The sequence below is a fragment of the Ictidomys tridecemlineatus genome, chromosome 2 (genome assembly GCF_052094955.1).
Source record: "Ictidomys tridecemlineatus isolate mIctTri1 chromosome 2, mIctTri1.hap1, whole genome shotgun sequence".
Classification (NCBI taxonomy): domain Eukaryota; kingdom Metazoa; phylum Chordata; class Mammalia; order Rodentia; family Sciuridae; genus Ictidomys; species Ictidomys tridecemlineatus.
Genome location: NC_135478.1, coordinates 7,649,366 through 7,673,001, shown reverse-complemented (window position 1 = coordinate 7,673,001; position 23,636 = coordinate 7,649,366). Strand labels below are relative to the sequence as shown.

Genomic DNA, 23,636 nt, shown 5'->3' with positions numbered 1-23,636 from the left:
GAGAGAAACTTACCTTCAACGCGGGAGGGAGCCCGCGGTCAAGAAGGTTGCCACCACGCGCACGCGCGGACCCAGGCGGGTGGCGCATGCGCAGACGCGCAAGTTCTGCAGGGGGCGTGGCTCCGGAGGATGGGCTGGCGGAGGGTCGACTTCCCTCGCTTCCAGTCCAGTCTTTGTTGTCAGCAAAGACGTGGTTTGGCTTGGCCAGGAGGGCGAACACCTGATTTTGGGGTCATTTGACACCCACAGACCAGCGTGAACCTTTTGCTTGAGAACTGTCAAAAAATTAGCACCTACGTAGCATGAAAACCCCTCTGTCTTGGTTTGAATCCTGACCTTGTTCTTATAGGCTAACCATAATGATTCTTGGTATGATCAAACTTCAGTCAGGCTCTTGAACCTTTCTGAAGTTCACCGGCACAACTCCTTGTGAAACCCGATTTTAGCAAGAAGGCTGTTAAGTCAGTTTATCCAGAACTCCTTCCTCCCAGTCCTCTATCTGATCATCCTTGATATTAAAGAAAAATCTGAAAATGAAGTTTATTTGAGAAAGAAAAAGGCTCTAAAACCCACAGGCGGTGTTCCAGATTGAAGATGGTTCTGTTAGATGCTAAGCGAGGTTCGCACCTTTTTACCAAAGCGTCCTTTTTGTTTCAGCTAAAACTTTCTGGAGAAACTTACTAAGAACCAGCCAAGGTGACCACGTCAGTCATTCTTTTAGGCACCCAGCAGTAAACTTGGCTCACTGTAATACAGAACTGAGTAGATCCAGAAACGCCAATGTCTGCCATCCTTCCTTCCAGTTGAGCATGCTCAGAAATGTGCCCACCCCTACATGCGATTGTCTGTATAAATATATATAGGTTCACAAAATAAAATGCACATACTTCCTTTCCTCAGGGAGAGCATTGCTTTGCAAATAACTACAGTGCTTTCATTCCTAACTGAGGGTAACAAATCCTTCTCTATTTTTTTCTTTGGGTACTAGGGATTAAACTCAGGGGCACTTAACCATTGGCCACAACCCCAACCCTTTCAAATAATTTATTTAGAGACAGTGTCTTGCTGAATTGCTTAGGATCTCACTAAATTGCTGAGGCTGGCTTTGAACTTCAATCCTCCTGCCTCAGTCTCCTGAGCTGCTGGGATTACAGGCATGCACCCCATGAGCCAGCTTTTTCTATTCATTACCTTCTGGTTGTGCTCACTGGGTCCACATTGATCAAGAAAAGAACCTATTACATTAGGTTATAATTCAGAGTGCCCCAACCAAGTCTGTCCACTATATTTATTTATTTATTTATTTTTATTTAGCTGAAGAAAAGGAAGTGAAATGCAGAAACATCCTGATTGGCTGCAGTTAGCATCTGCCTTATATACACTTGGTTGTTGAAGCATCTGCTTTACATGAGCATGGGCTGATCAGGTGGCAACCTGTGGGTGGCTGAAACTTGATTACTGTGATTCGCTGAGACTCTGTTGCTAAGGTTAGATCCAAATTGCTTACACATCAAGCTACAGTCCACTTCACAGGGGCTCTTTGAGGCCAAACTTAATTTAACAATATCTAATCAGATTCTTAGCTTTTAACATCCTGGTGATGTATGATCACTTGGGCCTGTGTTTAGCAAGAAATCTGTTAGGTTGGTTGAACCAAAATTCCCCTTTTATCTGTGATAGTTTCCTCTTAGTATATTCCTTTCTGACTTCCCCTCCACACAACCAATGGATAAGGAGATAAGATGATATCTGAGATAAGATCTTTCTGGAAATTGATGTATTCTTTGGCTTTCCTGTCTTTGCACGAGAAGATTTCAAGCAAGACGTGAAACTTAGTAAAAGAATAGCAGAATTTATTAGAAGAGAAAGAAGGGGAAAATACCCTCATAGGAGAGAGTGCTTTCTCTCAGGAGAGTGACAACTCACTTCTTCCTGAACTCAGTTTTTATTAGGACAGAGGAGAAGGTTTCTAGAGAATCCCACCTAAGTGTTCAATCGCAACTAAAAAAAAAAAAAAAAAAAGACCATCAACTCCAATTTAAATCAAATTAAAGCAAGCTTGTAATTCTGACAGGCCAAAACCTGTGGGAATAGTAGACAGCCCTCCAGCTCTCTAGGAGTGTAGCTTTACAGCACAGAAAGTTGCAAAAAGGGGAGGTGTCTTGAGAACTCACAGATAACAGGATTTTTATAAGCATAACACAAAGGTAGGTAGTAGATTTAATGGTCCACCACTTAGGGAGTAAATTTAGATCCTAACACCAGAATTTATGATGTGCCATTAAAGCTTCGAAGAGGGTCATTATCTGGCCAGGGAAAGCCAGAATTTATGAAGCACCACTAAAGTTTCAGAGAGGGTTGCTATCTGGTCAGGGAAATCAAGGCATGGGTGAGTTCAAGACATGGGCAGGCATTCCAAGCAAGTTTAGAAATCACAGTAATTTATAGTAAAGCCAAAATGGGCTCACAAAATAAAATGTGATGAGATGGTTCCCAGTCTTGAGAGGGACTTAGGCTGGGTTTATCATTAAGCACAACCTCTTTTGACTGATGGTAGGATTGTATCATATTTTTTGGTCCCTACTGTGCATGTTTCTACTGAACAGAAACTCTAGGTCATTTTGGTTTCTGTAAAGTCAAAGATCCTCTTTCATCCAGATCCATCCCAGATCAGTGTAACTTGTGCTTTTTCCTTTATTTCCTTTTCTTTTTCTTATTAGTAAAGGAGTTTTGGGGCCTGTGCTCTTCAGCCCTAGATAAAAGAATGTGACAGTGGTCCATGTCATGTTTTGAATATATCCCTTGTTGCTTTTCCACTAAGGCTTATTTTAAAGCTGACTTTCTTTTTTTCTCTTCTCCCTTTTCCCTTTCCTAACTTCTGGGGAAACAGGTTTACCCTTTTTCTATCCTAGGCCCAGTTATCTGTCCTTGAGCACACATCAATCACAGGAATGAAGTAAATAGATCTCTGGGGATGGAACCAGAAGATTTAAGAAATGGTTATCTCTCAAATTAACAAATGAATTACATCAGGGTAAATGTGGACAGTAGCCTTTGAATCACCTCTTTAAAACCTTCTATTCCCTGGATAGGCAGAATCATAGCCTATCAGGACAAGGACCAGAACATCCTGAAAACAATAAGCTCCTTAGTCAAGGATTGTAAATACTGTTATCTTTTTATTAACATATTGTATTTTTCACGTTTATTTTTATGTGGGGCTGAGAATTGAACCCAGTGCCTCACACATGCTAGGCAAGAGCTTTAGCACTGAGCCACAACCCCAGCCCAAATATAGTGTTATTATTTTTAAAACACAGCTGAGTTAGAATGGCCTTGTGTGAACTGTTTCAAAGAAAGACATGCTGAGAGTTAGTATGTAGGCTCATGTAAGCCAAAATAACTGGAAAAAGGAGTAAACCTCAGCTCAGCAAGCTGTCTTTATTAAGCAGTAGTGGAATGGCACATTTTCAGGGGAGATAATGGTGACTGGTTAAAAGAGAGGTCTGTTTTTTTTATAGAGCTTAATGAGAGTTAATCATAGCAGAAGATTTCATGTGACTTAATCATGAGAGACTTGGGACATGTTGGCTGGACAGTCAGGAAACTAGTTATGCAGGTTAAAAATCTAACTCAGGAAAACAGTTGTAAAAGCTTGAAACTCGATGTTACTGGGATAATAATCCAGAGCCCAGAGCCCGTTTGTTTGCCTTCCCCTCCAGGATACTGGGAAAGGAGGAAAGACCAGAGAGAGCACAAGGCACTTTGTTTGCCTTTTCTCTCCCAGGACCCATTGTCCTCCCTCAGCCCTGGGGGTTGTCATTTCCCTTTTCTAGGGACATGTTGTTTTCCATATTCTTCACTTATATATAGAATTAACCCTTTAAACACCATGTTCCCACTGCTCATGTCTACCTAGAACCACCAACATGTTCCTTGGCTTATAAATTTCCACTTATCTGTGCTATATTCAGAATTGAGTCCAGTTCTATACTGAGGTCTCTACTTCCCTACTACAATTGTCCTAAATAAAATTTGTTCTGGAGCTAGGGGTATAGCTTAGTGGTAGACCACTTGCCTAGCATGTGCAACGCATTGGTCCGATCCCTAGCATTGAAAAAAAAATTTCTTTACTGCTTTGTAAGGGTGAAGCAGACCAGTTACCCCCATCCAAAAGACCGTTGCCACAATTAAGCTTCTTTTCTTGTCAGAAAGAATTTTACAAAGGGTATCAATAGGATATCAGCAAAAATTTCTGTGGGTTGTAGCTTCCTCTTTCTTATAAATGCCAGATTTGCAGACAAAATTTGTGAACCTCTGTCTAGCCTAAAAATGTGGGACAAAGAGTAACTGTTATGTACCCACCCAGTGACATGTAACCACCCCACTGAGTATAAGTCTAAAAGAATTTTCAGATTCAGGGTCCAAAACTTTTTAGGCATTAGTCTCCTCTGGACTGCTGAAGCTAAAATAAACCTGATTTCTGGTGTCCAGCCACATCTGTCCTATATCAAGGGGACAGACAGATTTAGATGTAAGGTGTAAGGGGACAAATAGATGAAGATGGTGGGAACACAAGGTTAAGAGAATAATTCTATAAAATGAGTTCACTGTACTGATTCCCCACATGCTTTCTTTGCTAAAAAGCAATCTGTCTTCAGCCCTACCTGGCCTTGGGGGAAAGGAAAATCATATTCTTTGCTTTTTTTTGGCTATACCTTTTGTTTCTTAATCTATTCTTTAGGTTTGGACGGGAGTGTCTGCTTCTTACAGACATGACATCATAAATTAAGTTGGAGTAAACTATTATGAACTTAATAGTTTCATACACATTGGATAATATTTATCAAAACTACTGATAAAATGTCTTCACAAAGCAGATTCAAAACAGGAGTTAATAAAAGCCACAAACTGCAGCTAACATGGGAACCTTGGTGATTATTATTAACCAAGACATGAATACCTTATTTCTTAATCTGACTTATAGTTAGGAGGCCCTTCACAAAGAAGAAGAAAAATAAATGACTTAGGAATATTATAATAACAAAAATGCACAGGAAATATTATTTATATTTAAGTCCAAAATAACGAACTTACAGATATTAAAGTTCAGCAAGGTTTCCAGATAGAAGGACCTAATTAAATACTTTTCAATAGCTTTCCTCTAGCAGAGCAATAGTCAATAAAACAATGAAAGGGAAAAGTAAAGACCTAAAGGACTGAATCAATGGAAAAGTGTTTATCGCACAGGTTGGTAGACTCAGAGTTTTAAGTATGATTTCCTGTGGACAGCACTCTAGCTAGGGTATTAATGCATTTGATGAGCATCCTACTCCTGGGCCTCAGGGAACCTGTGTGACAGGCTCTAACCTTAGCCCCGCCTCTAGGCATTTCCAGGGGTCTCCCTTGGCAATCAGGTCCCATCTTAGACCCAACCTCTGGAATATTAAAAGCCACGACCCTTGATCTGGTCTCACCTGAGTCCACTCGGCGGGCCTAGCCTGGTCCCTCCCCAGCCTCATCCACGGTTCTGGTTCTCTTTTTACCTGCAACCCCAGGGAAAATTAGTACTTTACGTTTGGGATGGACTGAGCGGGCCGCTCCGCGCCACGCCCAGCTCCCGAAGCCCCGCACCTTCGCAGAACGTTTCTCAGAAAGGGGAGGGGGGTAGCGGGCGGCAGAAGAGCGCATCTGCGCACGCGCGAAGTTGCTGCCCTGTCACTGTGTGCCTGTGGCCGCCATGACACTTTGCGCTGCAGCCCGCGTCTGAGATATATTCTTGCCTCAGTCCGCATCTTATCCGTCCCGGCCCCTCGCCATCCAGGTATGGGCCGCGGGAGGCGGAAGGCTGGCTTCCACTCGTCCGCCGTCCCAGGGCCCCCTTCAGCCGCGTGGCTCAGAGCCCCGTCGGCTCCGCCGGCGCCGCGATCGTCGGGGTGACCGCAGCGGGGACTCCGGGCTGCGCCAGCGGCGGGCGCGTCTCCTGCAGGCCTGACCTGGGAAGCCCCGCGGCCTCTCCCTGCGGAGAGCAGAGGCCTCGCCTGCGTCGGGGTCCGGGTCCGGAGCCTGTGCGGGTCCGCTGGTCTGCACACACCCGGCGTGGGGTGAGCTCGGCCCGCTGCCCCTGGGCCTCGCGCACTGCCCAGCGCGGGTCTGAGAGTTCCCCGGGACCTGGGGCCTGTTGGACACATTGCATTCAGATACACAAGAGGAAGCTGATTTTAAAATACTGTTAACCCGCCTCCTGGGCAAGTGCATTTCATCCTTAATAAAGTGATGCATTTTAGCCTGGCGCGGTGGTGTACGCCTGTAATCCCAGCTACTCGGGGCTGAGGTAGAACTTGATCCCAAGTTCAAGGGCAGCCTGAGCAATATAGGCAGGCCCTATCTCTAGACAAAAAATCAGAAGGACCAGGGGTGTACTTCAGTGGTAGAGTGCCCCTGGCAATCCCTAGTACAACAAAATGCAGGGACTAAAAAAAAAAAAAAGCTTGGTCACTTATTTATAGATTCTTTCAATTTTGCACAGAAAATGTGCTAGTTTGAAATTTTTTTCTCCTAAATTTTGTTTTCCATTTTTTTGTTTCTAATTACTGCACTTGCCAGGACTCCCAGCTGAATAGAGATTAGCATATAATTTAAATTCTTGCCTTGTTCCTGATTTCAGAGAAAATTAATCAGTATTTCATTATTAAATAGAATGTTTGCATTTTTTAACCTATAAAATCTACTCCTTTCTAATGGCCTAAGTTATTATAAGCAATGTACACTGAAATAGATTAGTGATTGCTTTGTGTCTAAGGGAATATATCAAATAACCTTTCTATGAATACTGTGAATTTCATTAATCAGTGATTCAATTTTTGTTTATTTTATTCTTGTGGTGCTGGCATTGAATCCAAGGACTCAACGCTAGTAAGGCACTGTACCACTGAGTCCCAGTGATTCAGTTTTATTCTTTTTTTAGTGATTCAGTTTTTAATCATCCATCATTCCTACATGAAATAAACTTAAATTGTGATTTATATTTATTGTTCATTTTTCAACTGTTACCAATACCTTTGTATTATTTGTACTTTGTATGTGATCTGGTATATTTTTTAGTTGTACCCTTCTGGTGTTGGAAGAAGATGATTATCTTCCCTCTCTACACTGGAATTACGAATTTCCTACTTATTTTGTGAAACTTTCTGTAAAACAATTTGCAACTTCTGTTTCCTTGTGCATGTTTTAAATATGGTTGTTTTAATGACTGGATACAATGAAATTTTCTTCTTCCTCCTCCTCCTTTTCTATCACTACCATCACTACCCACCACCACTACCACCTCCACCACCGCCACTACTTCTTCCTTTTCCTCTTTCTCATCTCTTCTAGATTCTACCTCTTGTAGTTCCTGTTACCTCCCAGCAGTCCATTCAAACTCTTAATCCATAAAATGGATTAAACCACTGATGAAGCCAGACCCCTCATAATTCAATCGCTTCCCCCAAGCCCAAACTCTGAACACTGCAGCACTGGAGACCAAGCCTTCCACACACGAGGCTTTGAAAGACATCCCAGATTCAAACCATAACAAATAGGTTGATTCTCTTTCTCAGAAATTAGGTTTTGTGGAGCCCATTGGGTGGGGTGGGGATGATAGCAGTGTTCAGGGCTTTGTAGTAATGCCTATTATCCTGTAAAATGGTAAACAAGTAAAAATGTTGGTCAAGGAGCCCCAAGAAGCCTAGTGTTTAAGTAAATTAGTGTTTTCTTAGATATGAGTCAGGGAGTCTATATTTTTAGGGATGAAGGCACCACTTGATACATTTAATGCTTTTTGTTGTCATGGGGAAATGGACAGCCAGATGTTCTTAAGACTTGAGTTAATTTACTAATAAAATGTTACTATTAACCTCTTTTGTATCATTGACAAGGGTAAGAGTGTTTTTTGTATCTCTAGGGAAGAAAGGATTGTTGCAGTGTCACACAAGTTCAGTTTGTATTTACTTAGGAGTCATGGTATGCCTTTTGAGTTGTCACTGGTAATGGATGTGCTACAATATCCAGGCTCATGAGTATGGGAATTCTCTGAAGGGTTGGATTCCCATGTCAGGTTCTGTCTTACCTATAACTTCTCAATGTCTTACTTTTCTTTATGAAGGTGACATGGAGGAAGAAGGAATAAGTGTTGGGTTACAGAAAAGTATGATGCAGGTAAGTAAAAGGTATAATGCTCTAAAAGAATATTTCTATTTTATTTGATATCCTGCTGCTATTTTAGAGCACAGGTTAGCAATCTGCTTCTTTTTTTGGATCACATGGTAAGTATTTTAGGTTTTGAAGGTCATAGAATTTCTATTACAAGGAAATTGTCATTTTCATACAAAAAATATTCATAGAGGAACATAAACAAATGTTTTATTGTATTGCAATAAAACTTTACTTACATAAGTAGGTGATAGGCTAGAGTAAATGCATGTGCTATAGTTTGGTGAGCCCAGGCCACAATACTATAAAACCGAGGCAGCTGTGGGCCTGACTTGAAAGATGTGCAGGCTCTTGGGCCTCTCAGGATTGTTAGAGGGGAAAAAGGAAAAGTTCCCATTCACTCTCTGTTCTTTCATTCATTAAAACCTCATCAAGATTTAAACCTGAGTTTGATGTTGTGCTCAGTGCCTTAATAGGAATAAAGTAGCAGGTGAAGTTATTCTTGAATAAGGAAGAATTTCTTAATAAGGAATAATATGATATTGTCCAATATGTGGTCTTGGTCCCATATCCTGGCATAGAGTTTCTAAAACCCTTCAAATGTCTGGAGTGATAAGAGTAGCTTTGTATGATGACTGGTGACCAGGACAGATAGCCTCAGGATGACTAATGGTCCAGAAGAACTAAGGTATGCTTGACTCCTCAGCCCTATCCACTAACCTTGAAGTTGAGAGGTACTGAAGGTTAAATTGATTATTTAAATTGCTAATTTAAATCAGTCATGCTTTCTAGTAAAGCCTCTGTGAGAACCCAAAAAGAATGAATTTAGGGAGCTTCTGTATAGCTGAATATGTAGAGATTCCTGGTACGAGGCACCCCAGTAGGCATGGAAGTTCTGCAGCTTTTCCTACCCTGCTATGCCATATATATTTCTTTATCTGTATAGTTCTCTGTATTTATAACAAACTATAAGCCCAAGGAAGTGTTTGCTTAGATTCTGTAAGCCATCCCAGCATATTAGCCAACTCAAGGAGGGTACAGTGGGGACCCTGAGATGTAGCCATTTGGTCAGAAGTATAAATGACAATGTACTAGCTGTTATGTTGTTTAAAGTATGGGGAAGTTTTGTGGGACTGAGCCCTCAACCTGTGGGATGAAGCTGTCCATGTAGATAGTGTAAGAATGTTATTGAATAACAGGAAACCTAGCTCTTGTCTGTTGGAGAACTGCTTGATGTGTGTGGAAAATTACCCACACACCTAATATCCAGTGTTCTATGGAGGTTCGAAGGAAAATAACTTTGATTTTTTTTTTCTTATTTCATTACTATCAACTGCAAAGAGACTAATGTAGTATTTTAGAAGTATTTTGGCTTTTAGACAGGATTTGTTCAGTCACTAAGTATGTGTGAGTAGAAAGGGAAAGAGATCTGCTGACGGAGTCCTGCCATAGACTTGGGGAGACCACAGAATCTTCTGAACCTCCCCTGAATTGATTCTCAGGTCCCCAGTGCTGTCAGCCTCACCCATCATCTCGCACACAGTGGAGGAATTGTACCTTTCTGAACAGAGTTTGTGGCATCTTTTAGGACTCGGTGACCTTTGAGGATGTGGCTGTGGACTTTACCCAGCAGGAGTGGGCTTTGCTGGATCTTGCTCAGAGGAGCCTCTACAGAGATGTGATGCTGGAAACCTTCCAGAACCTGGTCTCACTAGGTAAGATTAGCAATGTTGGTTTACATAGTGGTTTAGAAAACAATTTTATCTGCTAGTTGACCTTGTTCCAGGATCTGTGCTGAGGAGTGGGAATACTTGGTAAATAAGACAAACGTGGTCACTGACCACAGGGTGCTTACGATCTGGAAGGTTCTTCATGAAAATGAACATGGGCATATTAAACTTGTTTTTTTCTTTTTCTTTTTGTGGTTGAAAGCCTTGAGGCTTATTAAGTGTTGAATGTGTGGGGATTGAGGGGCTTCTCTGGGGCACAGGGAGAATTTGTGATTTGAGACCTTTGAAGAGTCTACTGCTGTGAATGCCTTTTACCCAGAGACCACCAGGAGCACACCTGTAAGTTAAACAAGCAGGGTTTATTTTGCAGTCATGGGAGAACATACCCATGGGGAGTTGAGGGGTGTCTTAGTAAGAGGGCATTAGAAAGTACCTATTAGAGCATTTGTGCTTTTTGGATGATTTAGAGATGAATCTATGGGGTAGATTATATTGGTTTCGTAGGCCCTCTATGAACAAGTACCACAAAGTGGTGGGTAAAAAGTATAGAAATTTTTATGGATCTAAGGCAGCATAAAATCTACCCTGTAGACTTATAGTGTCTATAGTGTTTAATGGTGAGACCAAGATCAATATTACTCAACATATAATATGTAGCCTTAAACCTAATAGCTCCCACTAAGGCAACTACTGCTTTCTCGCATTAAACCAAAATGATGAATTTAATAACTACTATAGTATAAACAGAAATTTTGTTAAAATGGTTTACAATTTCAAAGGGTGGATGAGAGCACAGTGTAGTGTAGTATGCAATATTTGTGAGGGAGGAAGAGAGAAGCTAGAAGTAAAAATTCACAGGAAGAGTGGAAGAGGAGCTGACAGAGATCCGCTGTTGATTGGAGAGAAGTTGGAAAGAAAATAGCATGAAAGGCACCTGTTCCAAATATGGTAGAGAGATTAGTGAATCAAAAAATAAAATAAATCTTGCTGGAAAATTAAACTGTCTTTGTCAGTGTTCAACAGTTTGTCAGCTATGACTCTGACGTCTCTCGGGATCACCAAACCCAGATCAGCCCTTGCAAACCTAGACTCTAGCCTACAAATATGGGTTTCAAATACCTCAGGCTCTGCCATTTGTAGTCCCAAGATCTCAGTGTTGCTCCTACTTGCAGAGAGACAACCAGGAATACTCTCATGCAAATGAGCAACAGCAAGAGATGCAGCAGCAATACCCAGGCCACTAGCACTCTCAGCAGGAAGACCCCAGAGTCCTCCACACCCACAGGTACCTCAACACTGGACCTGCAGGTCCTGATTGGAGTCCCCAGAGAGGGCCTTGTGGTGGTAAACCTGCTGGCACCCAGGTCCCAGGCCCTGGCTGGTATCCCAAAATGGGTGCAGCCACATGCTACCAAACCTGGAATCTCCCCTGCAGCAGTCCTCTAGGCTGTGGTAGCAGCAGTAGTGGTGGCTGCATTGGCAGTTACCACTGCAGCTGTGAGGGCATTGTCACCAGGTGATCTCCAGGGGTCAGCAGCAATGTGGGCTTCAGTTGCATTCACAGTTTCTTCTGTGGCAGCAGCACCCAGAAAGAACACCTCCAGGTGATCTCAGTCTAGCAGCAGGGAAATCAGAGGCAGCAGCAATGGCGGTAGTGGTGCAGGTGGCGGTTGAGTAACAGGAGACTTCCAGTTCAGTGGCAGTGACCACAGAGGTAGCATCAGAATCGACTCAGGGGTAACCAGGCAGTGCCCAGAAAAGAGACCTCCAGGCACGGCAGTGGCTTCTGCAGCAGCCCAGAAAGAAGACCTCCAGGTGACCTCAGGCTGGCAGCAGTAGAATCAGAGGCAGCAGCATTTGACACATGGGTTTTTATTCTGCCATAAAGAAGAATGAAATTATGGCATTTGCTGGTAAATAGATGGAAATGAAAAATATCATGTTAAATGAAATAAGCCATATTCAGAAAGCCAAGGGTCCAATGTTTTCTCTTGTGTATGGAAGCTTGAGGAAAATAAGAGGGAAACAGGCAGAGGGAGCCCATGAAAATCAAAAGGGTAAGATAAGTAGGGGGCAGATGGGAAGGAAGGAGGAAGAGGGAAAGAGGGGACTACAAAGTGCATATATAGGAATATACCACAGTGACTTTCACTATTGTGTGTATCTATAAAGCAGGAATTAAAACAGGAGGTAAATAGAAGGAAGACCAGTAGAGGAGAGGAAGGGGACAGGGGAAGCGAGGAGGGAAAGGAAAGGAGCAGTACTGGGAATTGAAATGGAGCACATTAATTCCATGCATGTATGGTTGTGTCAAATGAATTGCAATATTATGTATGTGATAATACACTAATAAAAATATGTAAAAAAAAAAAAAAGCATTCTGGGCTGGGGTTATTGCTCAGTGGTAGAGTGCTCGCTTCACACTTGCGAGGCCCTGATTCGATCCCCAGAAGCACATTAAAAATAAATAAACAAAGAAAGGTATTGTGTGCAACTAAGAAATAAATATATATATTTTAAAAAAGCATTCTTTGTGTAAAGAACAGGAAATCAGTTTCTTATCAGATAAATCTCTGTGAAACAGTCTCTTACCAGAGAAATTTCTTGCAAATGTCTTCTTTTAGGTATAGTTTATCTTTTCTTTCTCTAGATATTATCTTTCACAGAGCAGGAATTTTAATTTTAATGGGGTGTATTATATCAATCTCTTTCTCATCGATCATACCTTTGATATAGTATCAAAAAAGTCATAGCAAAATCCAAAGTCATCTAGATTTGCTCCTTTTATCTTGTACAATTTTTCTAGTTTTATGTTTTACAGTTAGATCTATGATCCATTTAAAATTAATGTTTGTGAAGGGCATAGATTCATTATTTTATGTGGGTATGTCCAGTGTTCTAACAGCATTTGTGGAAAAGGCTATCTTTTCTCTATTATGTTGCTGTCAATTCTTTGTCAAAGATCAGTTGACTACATAGTTCTTGCTTGGTCTGTAGGAATTTGATACTAGTATCTTCCCAGAGACCTACAACTGTGGATGGTCAAAATCTCTTAATTAAAATTCCTGGTATACAGCCTAAGCTCTCATATACTTTACATCATCTCTTGATTATGTTTAGTGCCTGACAAAATGTAAGTGCTATGTAATTGAAACTGGAGTTTGAAATGAAACCAGATTCTCCACTCTGCTGGCCTGTAGGTCGGAATAAGTTACGTGCCTCTGTGGGTAAGAGAGCCCATTTTAGTATTGCAACTAATCACAGCAGGGAAATGCCTATGGTCAGCTCTATGGGTCAGAGCTGGCAGAACCTGACTCTTCTTCACTATTACTGAGCAGTGTATTGTAGCTCTCAATGGCAGACCTCAGCAGCTGGCTGCCATTTTTTTTTTTACCAGGTTCTTATTCACAGATTTGAAGACAAATCCACAGACAAAAGAATTTGAGAGTGAAGGTGTATTTATATAACTGAAAAGAAAAGAAGCAGAACTCTCAGGGGCTGAGAGGGGAACCTGTGAGTAGGTTTCCACTTAAATGTACTAGTCTAGGGACTTAAGTAGCTACTGGATGAGGCATTCATCAATATCTGTGCTAATCAGGTCTTGGAAAGATACTAAGGGTGTTGGTCAGTATCTATGCTAATCATGTCTCAAAAAAGTGCCAATACTATTGGTCAACACCTATGCTAAACAAGTATTGGAAAAGTGCCAAGGCTCTTGGTTTGGTCTGTGACATTCTGATTAGTTAGGCCTTGAGACTGTAGTCTTCACTCAGGTCGGCTCTGTCTCCTTTTTCCTGCCACCCGGGACAAAGAAATTGGCTGTAATGTTTGGAATGTTTTCTATATGTTAGTTTTATGAAATAGCCTCTTCATTTAAAGTCAGTCTGTCTCTCTCTCTCTCTCTCTCTCTCTCTCTCTCTCTCTTTTTTGGTGTGCAGGAGTGCATTTTCTTAACTGTCTGCCTGTTTTACTATCTATCCTATCTTATTCATAATTACTTTTGTACTGTATTGATTTGGACATAAGCACAAAAAAATACATGTTTAATACAGATGTAATTTTTTCCTATTGTATTTTCTATCCATGGTTGCTTGAATTCACAGATATAGAGGGCCAACTTTACTTATGTAAATCTGTGTCTGTGCCCTCTATTCTGTTCCATTTATATATTTGGACATGACTTTTGGTGAAACCCTGTTCAACCTGATAAAATAAAGGTATTGTGTCCAACTATAACTAAAAAAATATTAAAAAAATATATTATGGCTGTGCCAGATCAGCTTATAATAATTTTGAGGTTCCACTGTGAATGTAGGTCAATCTTTCTTTTTTTTTTAAATAATTTTTTATACCTTTATTTTATTTATTTATTTTTATGTGGTGCTGAGGATCAATCTCAGCACCTTGCACATGCTAGGCAAGTGCTCTACCACTGAACTACAATCCCAGCCCAGATCAGTGTTTTTTTCTTTGTGTTTTTTGTGCTAGGAATTGAACACCTAGGGGCACTTTACCAGGAGCTACATCCCCAATCCTTTAAAATTTTGTTTTTCTTTGCTTTGAAACAGGATCTTGCTAAGTTGCTGAGGTTGGCCTTGACTTCATGATCCTCCAGCCTCCCATCTCACCCTGGGATTATAGGCTTGTGTCACCATATCTGATTAGATCAGTTCTTCACATTAGAGGCTGGTTTTTCCCCCACATCCACATCTCAGCTTTTTAAAAAAATTTCTCTATTTTTCTTTCCTTTCTTCCTTCCTCTCCCTTTCTCCTTTGCCTTTTTTTTTTCTTCAATGAATTTGACATTTTGTTTCAGTTAAACTCATCTTTCTCTGTCTTTAGAGTATCAGAAGACCAAAGTTTGACCCAATCTTATGGAAAGATATTTGTGATTCTTCATTGCTTTCCCTCATGATATTCCTTTCCTCGTGTGCAGGGTACCCACTACTCACTCCCAATCTGATCTTCAAGTGGGAACAAGAGGAGGAACTGCAGGCAGTGAAGACAGAAAGTATCCAGGGCATCTGTATGGAGCAGCACCAGGAAGGCAAGAATCCCTGGGAGAAACTGGCCTGGGAGGAGAAAAAAAATAAAATAGAAATAAAGCAAAAGTTTGTTTTGTCTAAGGAGGCACATTATCCACAGATGCCTCAGAGGACTATTTTGACTGTTGATCTGTCCTCTCATACTTTCCTTGTTCTTGGCAAAGATCTCCATATTTGCTTTTTTAAAGTTTGTATTTGGTATGTGTATTTTATCCTTTCTGTTTTCCTTCCCTAATAATTTTTAAAAATTATTAATAAAAATTTTTAATATATTTTCTATACTAATATGAAATATCCAGTTAACAGAAAAAATTTAATATAACCTTTCTTTTTTAAAAAATTATTTATTTATTTGTTCTAATTTGTTACATGATAGCAGTATGCATTTTGATTCATATGGAGCACAATTTTTTCATATCTCTTGCCCAATAATTTCTACTGGTCATGTTACCATCACTGTCTTTCTTCATAGAACTATTTTTAATTTTTCAGCACTGGGAAACCCAGGAGTGCTTTACCACTGAGCTATATCCCATACCCTTTTTAATTTTGAGACTGGGTCTAAGTTGTTGAGATTTCCTTGAACTTGTGAACTTCCTATCTCAGCCTCCCAAGTAGCTGAGATTACAAGCATGTGTTACCATACTATGGTAATGTTACCATACTATGGTTTCATGGAAATATTTTTTAGTGAACTGTTTTACTTTTGATCCTTGTGCCTATTAATAGTGAAGTCCTGAAACAGCTGCACTGCTCAAAGTCTTTTGCTCATAGGTAACTTTATTTACTTTTTATTTTTTTGTTTCAGGGTTTGAATCTCTACTTAATACGAAGGAATTAGTTGCTCTTCAAGACAACAATAGAGAAAAAATATCCAATGAACAGAAAATAGAGAGATTCAAAGGAAATGGTTCCTGCTCCTCTATTTTATATGAAAACCAGGACTCCCATGGTGTGGATGATTGGAACAAAAGCCATGAGAAAGGATTAAGGTGAGTGCCCTTCATATAAGAGAAGGTAGTGCATCAGGAAGCAATTTTGAGATTTAAGAAACATATTTTGGGGCTGGGGTTGTAGCTCAGTGGCAGGCAGAGTGCTTGCCTCCCACATGTGAGGACTGGGTTCAATCCTCAGCATCACATAAAAATGAATAAATGAAATAAAGATATTGCATCCATCTATACCTAAAAAATATTTCTTAAAAAGAAATATATTTTCAACATAAACCTAGGTCAAAAATTATGCTTTCATAAGAATGAAATCATGACATTTGCCAGTAAATGGATGAAGCTGGTGCAAGGAACCAAAGGCCAAGTGTTTTCTTTAATAGTTGGATGCTAATTCACAATGGGGGGGGGGATTGGGAAGAATAGAGTTACTTTGGATTAGAAAGAGGGGAGTGAGGGGAAGGGAGGGGGTGTGGAAATAATAGTAGAATGAATTGGACATTATTATCCCATGTGCATATATGATTACATGACCAGTGTAACTCTACATTCTGTATAACCAGAAGAATGAGAAATTATACTCCATTTATGTATGATGTATCAAAATGCATTCTGCTATCATATGTAACTAATGGAATACATGTTAATAAAAAATAAAATTAAAAAAGAAATAAATGGATTCAAATTCAAAATAAAAAAATTGTACTTTCACAAAGAATTTTGTCTAGATAGTTTTTCCTACAAATGATACTGAGATATTGAAGGTTTCACACATAGATTGGTTTGACAGATTTATCAGAAAAATCATATAAGTCAAAAGCTCAGTGACAATGTTGGCTGTGGAAGAGCCTTCTTGAGAACTTTTAGCTTATAAGTTGATGGGGCAGAAAGCATACATATTCACTGAAAATGGTAAATTTTATTACTAATAATCTGTCTTTTATTTTTAAAAGTCATGTGGTAGAGAACATCTGTGAATACAATGAAGAAAGTCAATGTGGACAAATTTCAAATCTTATGCTCCAGAGAACTACTGAAGTCAAATCCTTTGAATGCTGTGAGTGTGGAAAGTCCTTCCTGTTTCATTCATCACTTAAGAATCACACCAGATCTCATGCTGGAAACAAACCCTATCAGTGTAAGGAATGTGGGAAAGCCTTCCATTTTCTTGCTTGTTTTAAGAAGCATATGAAAACTCCTACTGAAGAAAAACCATATGAATGTAAGGAATGTATAAAGGCTTTCAGTTGTTCCTCCATGTTCAGAGCACATATGAAAATTCATAGTGAAAAGGCAAACTATGAATGTAAGGAATGTGGGAAAACCTTCAGTAGCTCTTCATACCTCACAGAACACAAAAGAATTCACAGTGGAGATAAGCCCTATGAATGTAAGGAATGTGGAAAGGCCTTTAGTTGTTCCTCATCACTCTCCAAACACAAAAGAATTCATAGTGGAGATAAGCCATATGAATGTAAGGAATGTGGGAAGGCCTTTAGCTCTTCCTCTCATCTTATAATACATATAAGAATTCACACAGGAGAGAAGCCTTATGAATGTAAAGAGTGTGGGAAGGCCTTCAGTGAATCCTCAAAACTCACTGTACATGTGAGGACACACACCGGAGAGAAACCCTATAAATGTAAGGAATGTGGGAAAGCCTACAATTGCCCCTCCTCCTTAAGTATCCACATGAGAAAACACACTGGAGAGAAACCTTATGAATGTCTGGAATGTGGAAAAGCCTTCTATCTTCCCACTTCCCTGAACACACATGTGAAAAATCAAAGTAGAGAGAAACCCTATGAATGTAAGGAATGTGGGAAGGCCTTCAGTTGTCCCTCATCCTTTAAAGCACACATGAGAGATCACAATGGTAAGGTGCAATATGAATGTAAGGAGTGTGGGAAGGCCTTTAGTCGTTCCTCATCCCTCACTGAACACCTAAGAACTCACAGTGGAGAAAAGCCTTATGAGTGTAAGGAATGTGGGAAAGCTTTCATTAGTTCTTCCCATCTTACAGTACATAGAAGAACTCACACTGGAGAGAAACCTTATGAATGTAAAAAATGTGGGAAAGCCTTTATTTATTTCTCAGCCCTTAGTATCCACATGAGAACCCACACTGGGGAAAAACCCTATGAATGTAAGGAATGTGGGAAGGCATTTCGACATTCTTCATACCTTACTGTACATGCAAGAATGCACACTGGAGAAAAACCCTTTGAATGTCTGGAGTGTGGAAAAGCTTTCAGTTGTCCCTCATCCTTTCGGAGACATGTGAGAAGCCATACTGGAGAGAAACCATATGAATGTAAGGAATGTGGGAAAGCCTTTATTTGTCCAGCCTACTTTCGAAGACACGTGAAAATTCACACAAGGGACAACATATAAATGTAAGGAGTAAGGGAATCTCTGCAAGGCTTTTTCTGAACTAATGGAATTTTTGAAGTCTCATTTTGTGAAGTTTCATACAGTAGTGACACTATAAATGTGAGAAAGTACATTATCACTCATTCTTTTGAAGAGTTGAGGACAACTGAGAGAAACCCTGTGTTTGTAAACCCTTTTGATTTTGAACGTAACTTGTATAAGAAAATTCACAATTTGAGCTAGAAAAGAAGATCAGTGCCTCATTAAAGTGGACTTCTAGAGGGTCATTGATTTCCAATGTTTTCTAATAGGAAGATTTAAGGTTATATGTTTCCCTTTTCAGCTTTTATGACATACTTTTGAGTATGAGGTGAGTTTCTTTAGCTGAGATGTAAATGTTATTTCCATTACAAAGTCTTTTGGACTCTTGGGAGATTGTGTGTGTTTACGTGTGTGTATGCTTCTCCTCTGAGACAGGGTCTGGGTATGTTTTCCAGGCCTATAACTCCTGGACTTTTGCCTTAGCCTCCTAAGTGTGGGAGTGCAGGTATATATCATTGAGTCTGGCTCAAGTGCATTTTTTTTTTTTTTGCAGGCAGGAAAATGGTGTTTTTTTTTTTTTTTTTTTGTTGTTTCAGTTTGAACTCACAGCATGGGCATCTTCTTCTTCATCTTCTTCTTCGTCGTCTTTGTCTTCATCTTTGCCTTTGTCTGGATACTAAAAGTTGCCTACCCAATAATTCCCGTCTTTCCTTTAAACTAGGAGTACCAACTGCTTTTGAGAATATCAGTGTTTTTTTTTTTTTTTAAAGAGAGAGGAGAGAGAAAGAGACAGAGAAATTTTAATATTTATTTATTTTTTTAGTTTTTCGGCAGAAACAACATCTTTGGTTGTATGTGGTACTGAGGATTGAACCCAGGCCGCACGCATTCCAGGCGAGCGCGCTACCGCTTGAGCCACATCCCCAGCCCCAGAGAATATCAGTGTTTACTATCAAAAGCTTTTCATGTGTAATAAAAAGTTTTAGTAGAAATTAATTAGTACAAAGGCCTTGAAAGAGTATAGTCTCATCTGATTGCTGTTTTGTGTTTTATTCTTTATGTTTGTTCATGACTGGAATCTTTTTTAATTTAAGTTTTTTAAATTGTTGATGGATCTTTATTTTATTTATTTATATGTGGTGCTGAGAATCGAACCCAGTGTCTCATACATGCTAGGTAAGCACTCACTGAGCCACAACCCCAGCCCTCATGGCTGGAATCTTGATCTAATGTTTTAAGTTAATAAAATGTGTTATATTAATTTGGATGTGGCTGGGGACTACATTTCCCTTATTCACTTCTAATCCTAGGTGACAAAATAACTTTGCAAGAAGTTTGAAAGGCTTTATGGAAGGGGCTACAATTGCCTGCTCATTAAGACCACGATATAGGTAAACAGATGAGTAGGGACCTTGTGGGCCCCAGTTTTCAGCTCATTTTTCTGAGTATCCAACACCCTGATCCATACTTGCTCAAAACTGAAGGTTAAGTGCTTGACCTCAGTCTCCTCAGGGGCTGCACCTCCACAAACATCTCCATTAACTCCTGTATCCTGGCCAAACACAACTTAGATTTCTCTGGCAAGCTCTGGTGTTGCCATTTTAGCATTTTTGCTTCTCATTGCACTTCCTCTGGCACTTTCACTGCCCTGTTAGAGTTGACCAGTTTGCAGAAGGATTGTCATCAAGCTCACAGTCCAGTCTCATCCTTCACTCTGCTTATGGGATTGATGTCTATACAAGCCTACCTTGGTCCCAAAAGTGAGTAGAGCTGTGGCTAATGAAGTTATCCTGTTGGTAATTGAGGCAAGCCTCGGATAGGTGTCATTCTATTTTGGTAGAGGAGGATTTATATTTGATATCTTCAGACAGGGAAGATTTTACTGCCTTTATGTGAGAAGAGGAATGCTATGAGCTGTTTCAGGTTCATTTTGCTACCTCCTCCCCTTTTTAAAAACATTGTATTTTAAGGGGTGGTGTTGTGGCTCAGTGGTAGAGCATTTGCCTAGCATGTATGAGGCACTGTGTTCGATTCTCAGCATGGCATATAAATAAATGAATAAAATGAAGGTCTATTAACAACTAAAAATATTTAAAAAAATTATATTTTATCTCTTAAAAGCATAACTATAGCATTTCCCTTAATCACTTTTTACTGTTTATCAAGGTATACATACACTAATGTGCAAGCTGTGTTCAGCTTGATGTAATTTCACATAGATGTATACATCCTGGTGGACACATTTCCAGGATTCCAGGAAGTTCATTCATCTCCTTTCTCAATAACCACTCCACAGAGGAAATTGGATTTTGACTCTTATTACACTTGATTTGGTGTGGTTTTTCTGACTTTTCAAATAAATGTTAAAACTACAACATGTACTGTTACATGTTTGGCTTCTTTTACTCAACATAATGTCTGGTTTGTCACTTGGTTGCTCTTATTTCTCTTGGTATATGGTATATGTGAGAAATGCAAATACTGAATGATAGGGTAGACTTCAGTGTAGTTTTGGTAGATACTTTAGATTTTCAAAAATGTTGGTTCCACCAGTAAGTCCCCAACAGTGCATGTGAGTGTTGGCTATTCTGCATCCTGGGCCCACACTTTCTAACTTTAGCTCTTCAGCAGAGTGTGTGGTGATTTTTTTGTTGTTTTTGTTGAAATATGCATTTTCCTGATATGTCATGATTTTGAGTACTTTTTGGTGTGCTTATTGGTTATTTGGATATCTTTATTAGGCTACCTTTTGAAGCATTTTACCCATTTTTATTTCCTTTTTTCTTTTGAAGTGTTTCCTTGCTGCTAAAAAGCCCTTGGCTATAACTAAGCTTCAATCTGTATCCTGAGGCTAAAAGATGTGAATTTGTCTGTCTCCATGTCTCGGCTGTGCATCCTTTTGCATTGTCTTTTCTTCCAGCTGGGATGTTTTCTTCACAGTAGGCTTCAGAAGTTCTGTGCTGCTTTCTTCCCAAGATATTGCTTCAGGGAGAAGAGTGACATCTTTTTTGAACAGTTCCAATATAATTATCAAAATGGAATCTGATTAATGGCTTATTTTGTCCACCATGGCCAGGGGAATGTTAATATTCTGATTTGTTTAGGACCAGCTCCCAGTTTCTCATTGAGAAAGTGAGGTTAGAATTTGTACCCCTAAATCATAGAGCCCTGGCACTTATGATGCACATGGAGAAGAGAGAGAGGCAGCTGTGAGCAGGTGGTGGCTCAAAATAGGGGCAATATTGTAAGCTTGCACCTTATGCTGACTTTGGGAAATATAAAGTCTGGGAACTTACCCAGTGTTTGTTAGTTCCTAGAAATCCATTTAGAATGTAAGATGCCATATGTCTTTTAGATTGCTAAAAATTGCTCTCAGTCTTTACAGAACATAAAAATAAGTAGAGATCTGAGTGTTCTTTATGAAGTATTTGCCTAGACAAGATACTGAATATATTTTATGTTTTCTTTTGGACCCTTCATTGTTTGACTTCTTGTATTCAGGTCAGTGATCCATTTCAAGTATTTTTTTGTTTGATAGGGTGTGAGGTAGGATGCAGGTGTATTTGTACAGATTTATCCACTAGATCATGTTTTCCCTCTGCTTAGGTAGGCAATCTATGTCTTTTGGTTTGTTTGTCTTTCCTTGCAGCAGCACCATACTATCTTAATTTGTATTGCTTTGTAGTATTTTTGGAAATCTAGTAATAAATTCTAATTTTAGAATTTATTAATTTTTGTAAAAATATTCTGGGTCCATTTTATAGAATAACCTAAGGAAAATTGACATCTTTACAGAAATGCATCTTTCAATTGATGAACATAATGCAACAATCCATTTACCTAGGTTGTCTTTAACTTTTCTGAAGGTGCTTTGTAGTTTAATTGTAGAGGTCTTGAATGCCTTTGTTTAATTTATTTCTAGATACATGGTGTGTTTTGCTTTGTAAATTTTTTAAATTTTTGGATTAGTACATACCTTTTTTATTTTTAATTTTTGGATTAGTTCATACCTTTTTCTTACATCAGCTTTATAGCTAGTGAGATAAATTTAACTCACTCAAGTAATTCTCACCTGGTTTATAAACCTTTTATTTATTTTTCTTGTCTTATTTAATGAATAGAGGTCATGAAAATGAATATCGTTTCCTTGTTCCTTTATGAAAGAATATTCTACATGTCACCATTAAATATAATGCTACGTGTAAATTTTCATAGATAACTTTTATCAAATTAAGGGAATTCTGTTTTGTTCCTGGATTGTCAAATGTGTTTAAAAATCACAAATTGATATTGGATTTTATCCAGTGCCTTTCTGCATGTATCAGGGTCTTTAAAAAAATCCTTAATTCTGTTAACAAAATGAACTATACATTCTTTGATTTTCAGATGGTAGAACAACATGTATTACTGGAATAAATTAAATTTGCACATATTGGTCTATTAGCCTTTTCATTTTGCTAGATTCAACATGTTACTTTAAAAAATCATGTCTGTATTTATATTGGTGTTTTTTTATGATTTATCAAAAAAAAATATATATATATATGATTTTTTTTCTTGTTTTTGGTACTGGGGATTGAACCCAGGGGAACTCTATCACTGAGGCACATATCCAGCCCTTTTTATTTTGAGACGGGTCTTGCTAAGTTGCTCAGGCTGGCCTTGAACTTAAAATTCTTTCTCAGGCTCCCAAGTTGCTGGAATTACAAGTGTGTGCCCCTGTGCCTGGCTTGCCTCTCTCTCTCTCTTTTTTTTTTTTTCCTTTTTCTTTATTTTATTCTTCTTCAACCTCCTGTTGGCCCAGTATTCTAGTTTCTTGCAAGAAAAAAACATCTTTTGGAAGCATGCCCCTGGTTATTGGAAATTATTAGACTTTGCCTCACCCCAGAAAAGCAATAAAAGTTTCCACATCTTGCCTTGGTGAAACAGCCTAGTTCCTTAATCAGTGCTGTCCACCTTTGGTGAAGCCCTAATTAAAGGCTTGCCTTTGTGTGCCCACAATATTGGACTTGGTCTCATTCCTATTTCCAAGCCAGAGATCCTGTCTCCAATAACAAAGGCAGCCCCTTGTCCACCCAGGCTGGTATTTAACTGGATCATGCCCAGTTCTCACACTTCCAAAACTGAAGCTGGTGGTAGTTCATCCCATAGGTGTCTGGTGCTGAAGAAGTTCTAGAGCCTCATCTGTAAGTACTGGCCTCACAATAGCTGTGCTGCCTGAGACTGGGTGACTGGTGGTAGAAATGGACTCCAAGACTGACACTAAGCTGGGTCACATCTGAGTCTCACATCCAGAGGACAGATAC

The 23,636-nt window shown here is 39.5% G+C and overlaps 2 protein-coding genes across 4 annotated transcripts in view; one reads left to right on the top strand and one right to left on the bottom strand.

Annotated features, from left to right (window-relative positions):
• Znf177 (zinc finger protein 177) overlaps window positions 1-1,935 on the bottom strand; it is a 42,322-nt gene extending 40,387 nt beyond the window's left edge. The window contains exon 1 of the mRNA XM_078028974.1: window positions 14-1,935. The gene's annotated coding sequence lies outside the window, so the exon portion shown is untranslated. The remainder of the gene's footprint in view (window positions 1-13) is intronic.
• A 3,745-nt stretch (window positions 1,936-5,680) lies between these two features.
• LOC120891907 (uncharacterized) lies at window positions 5,681-22,760 on the top strand. 3 transcript variants are annotated; one of them, XM_078028946.1, is made up of 6 exons: window positions 5,681-5,824; window positions 8,147-8,199; window positions 9,782-9,908; window positions 14,860-14,970; window positions 15,777-15,960; window positions 16,869-22,760. In XM_078028946.1, the coding sequence occupies exons 2-6, from the start codon at window positions 8,152-8,154 to the stop codon at window positions 18,307-18,309; spliced, it is 1,911 nt and encodes a 636-aa protein (XP_077885072.1). In that variant the 5' UTR covers window positions 5,681-5,824; window positions 8,147-8,151; the 3' UTR covers window positions 18,310-22,760. The 3 variants fall into 3 exon arrangements, with proteins under 3 accessions (XP_077885072.1, XP_077885076.1, XP_077885063.1); XM_078028950.1 differs by having other exon boundaries at window positions 5,699-6,104; XM_078028937.1 differs by having other exon boundaries at window positions 5,699-8,199.
• Window positions 22,761-23,636: the final 876 nt, after the last annotated feature.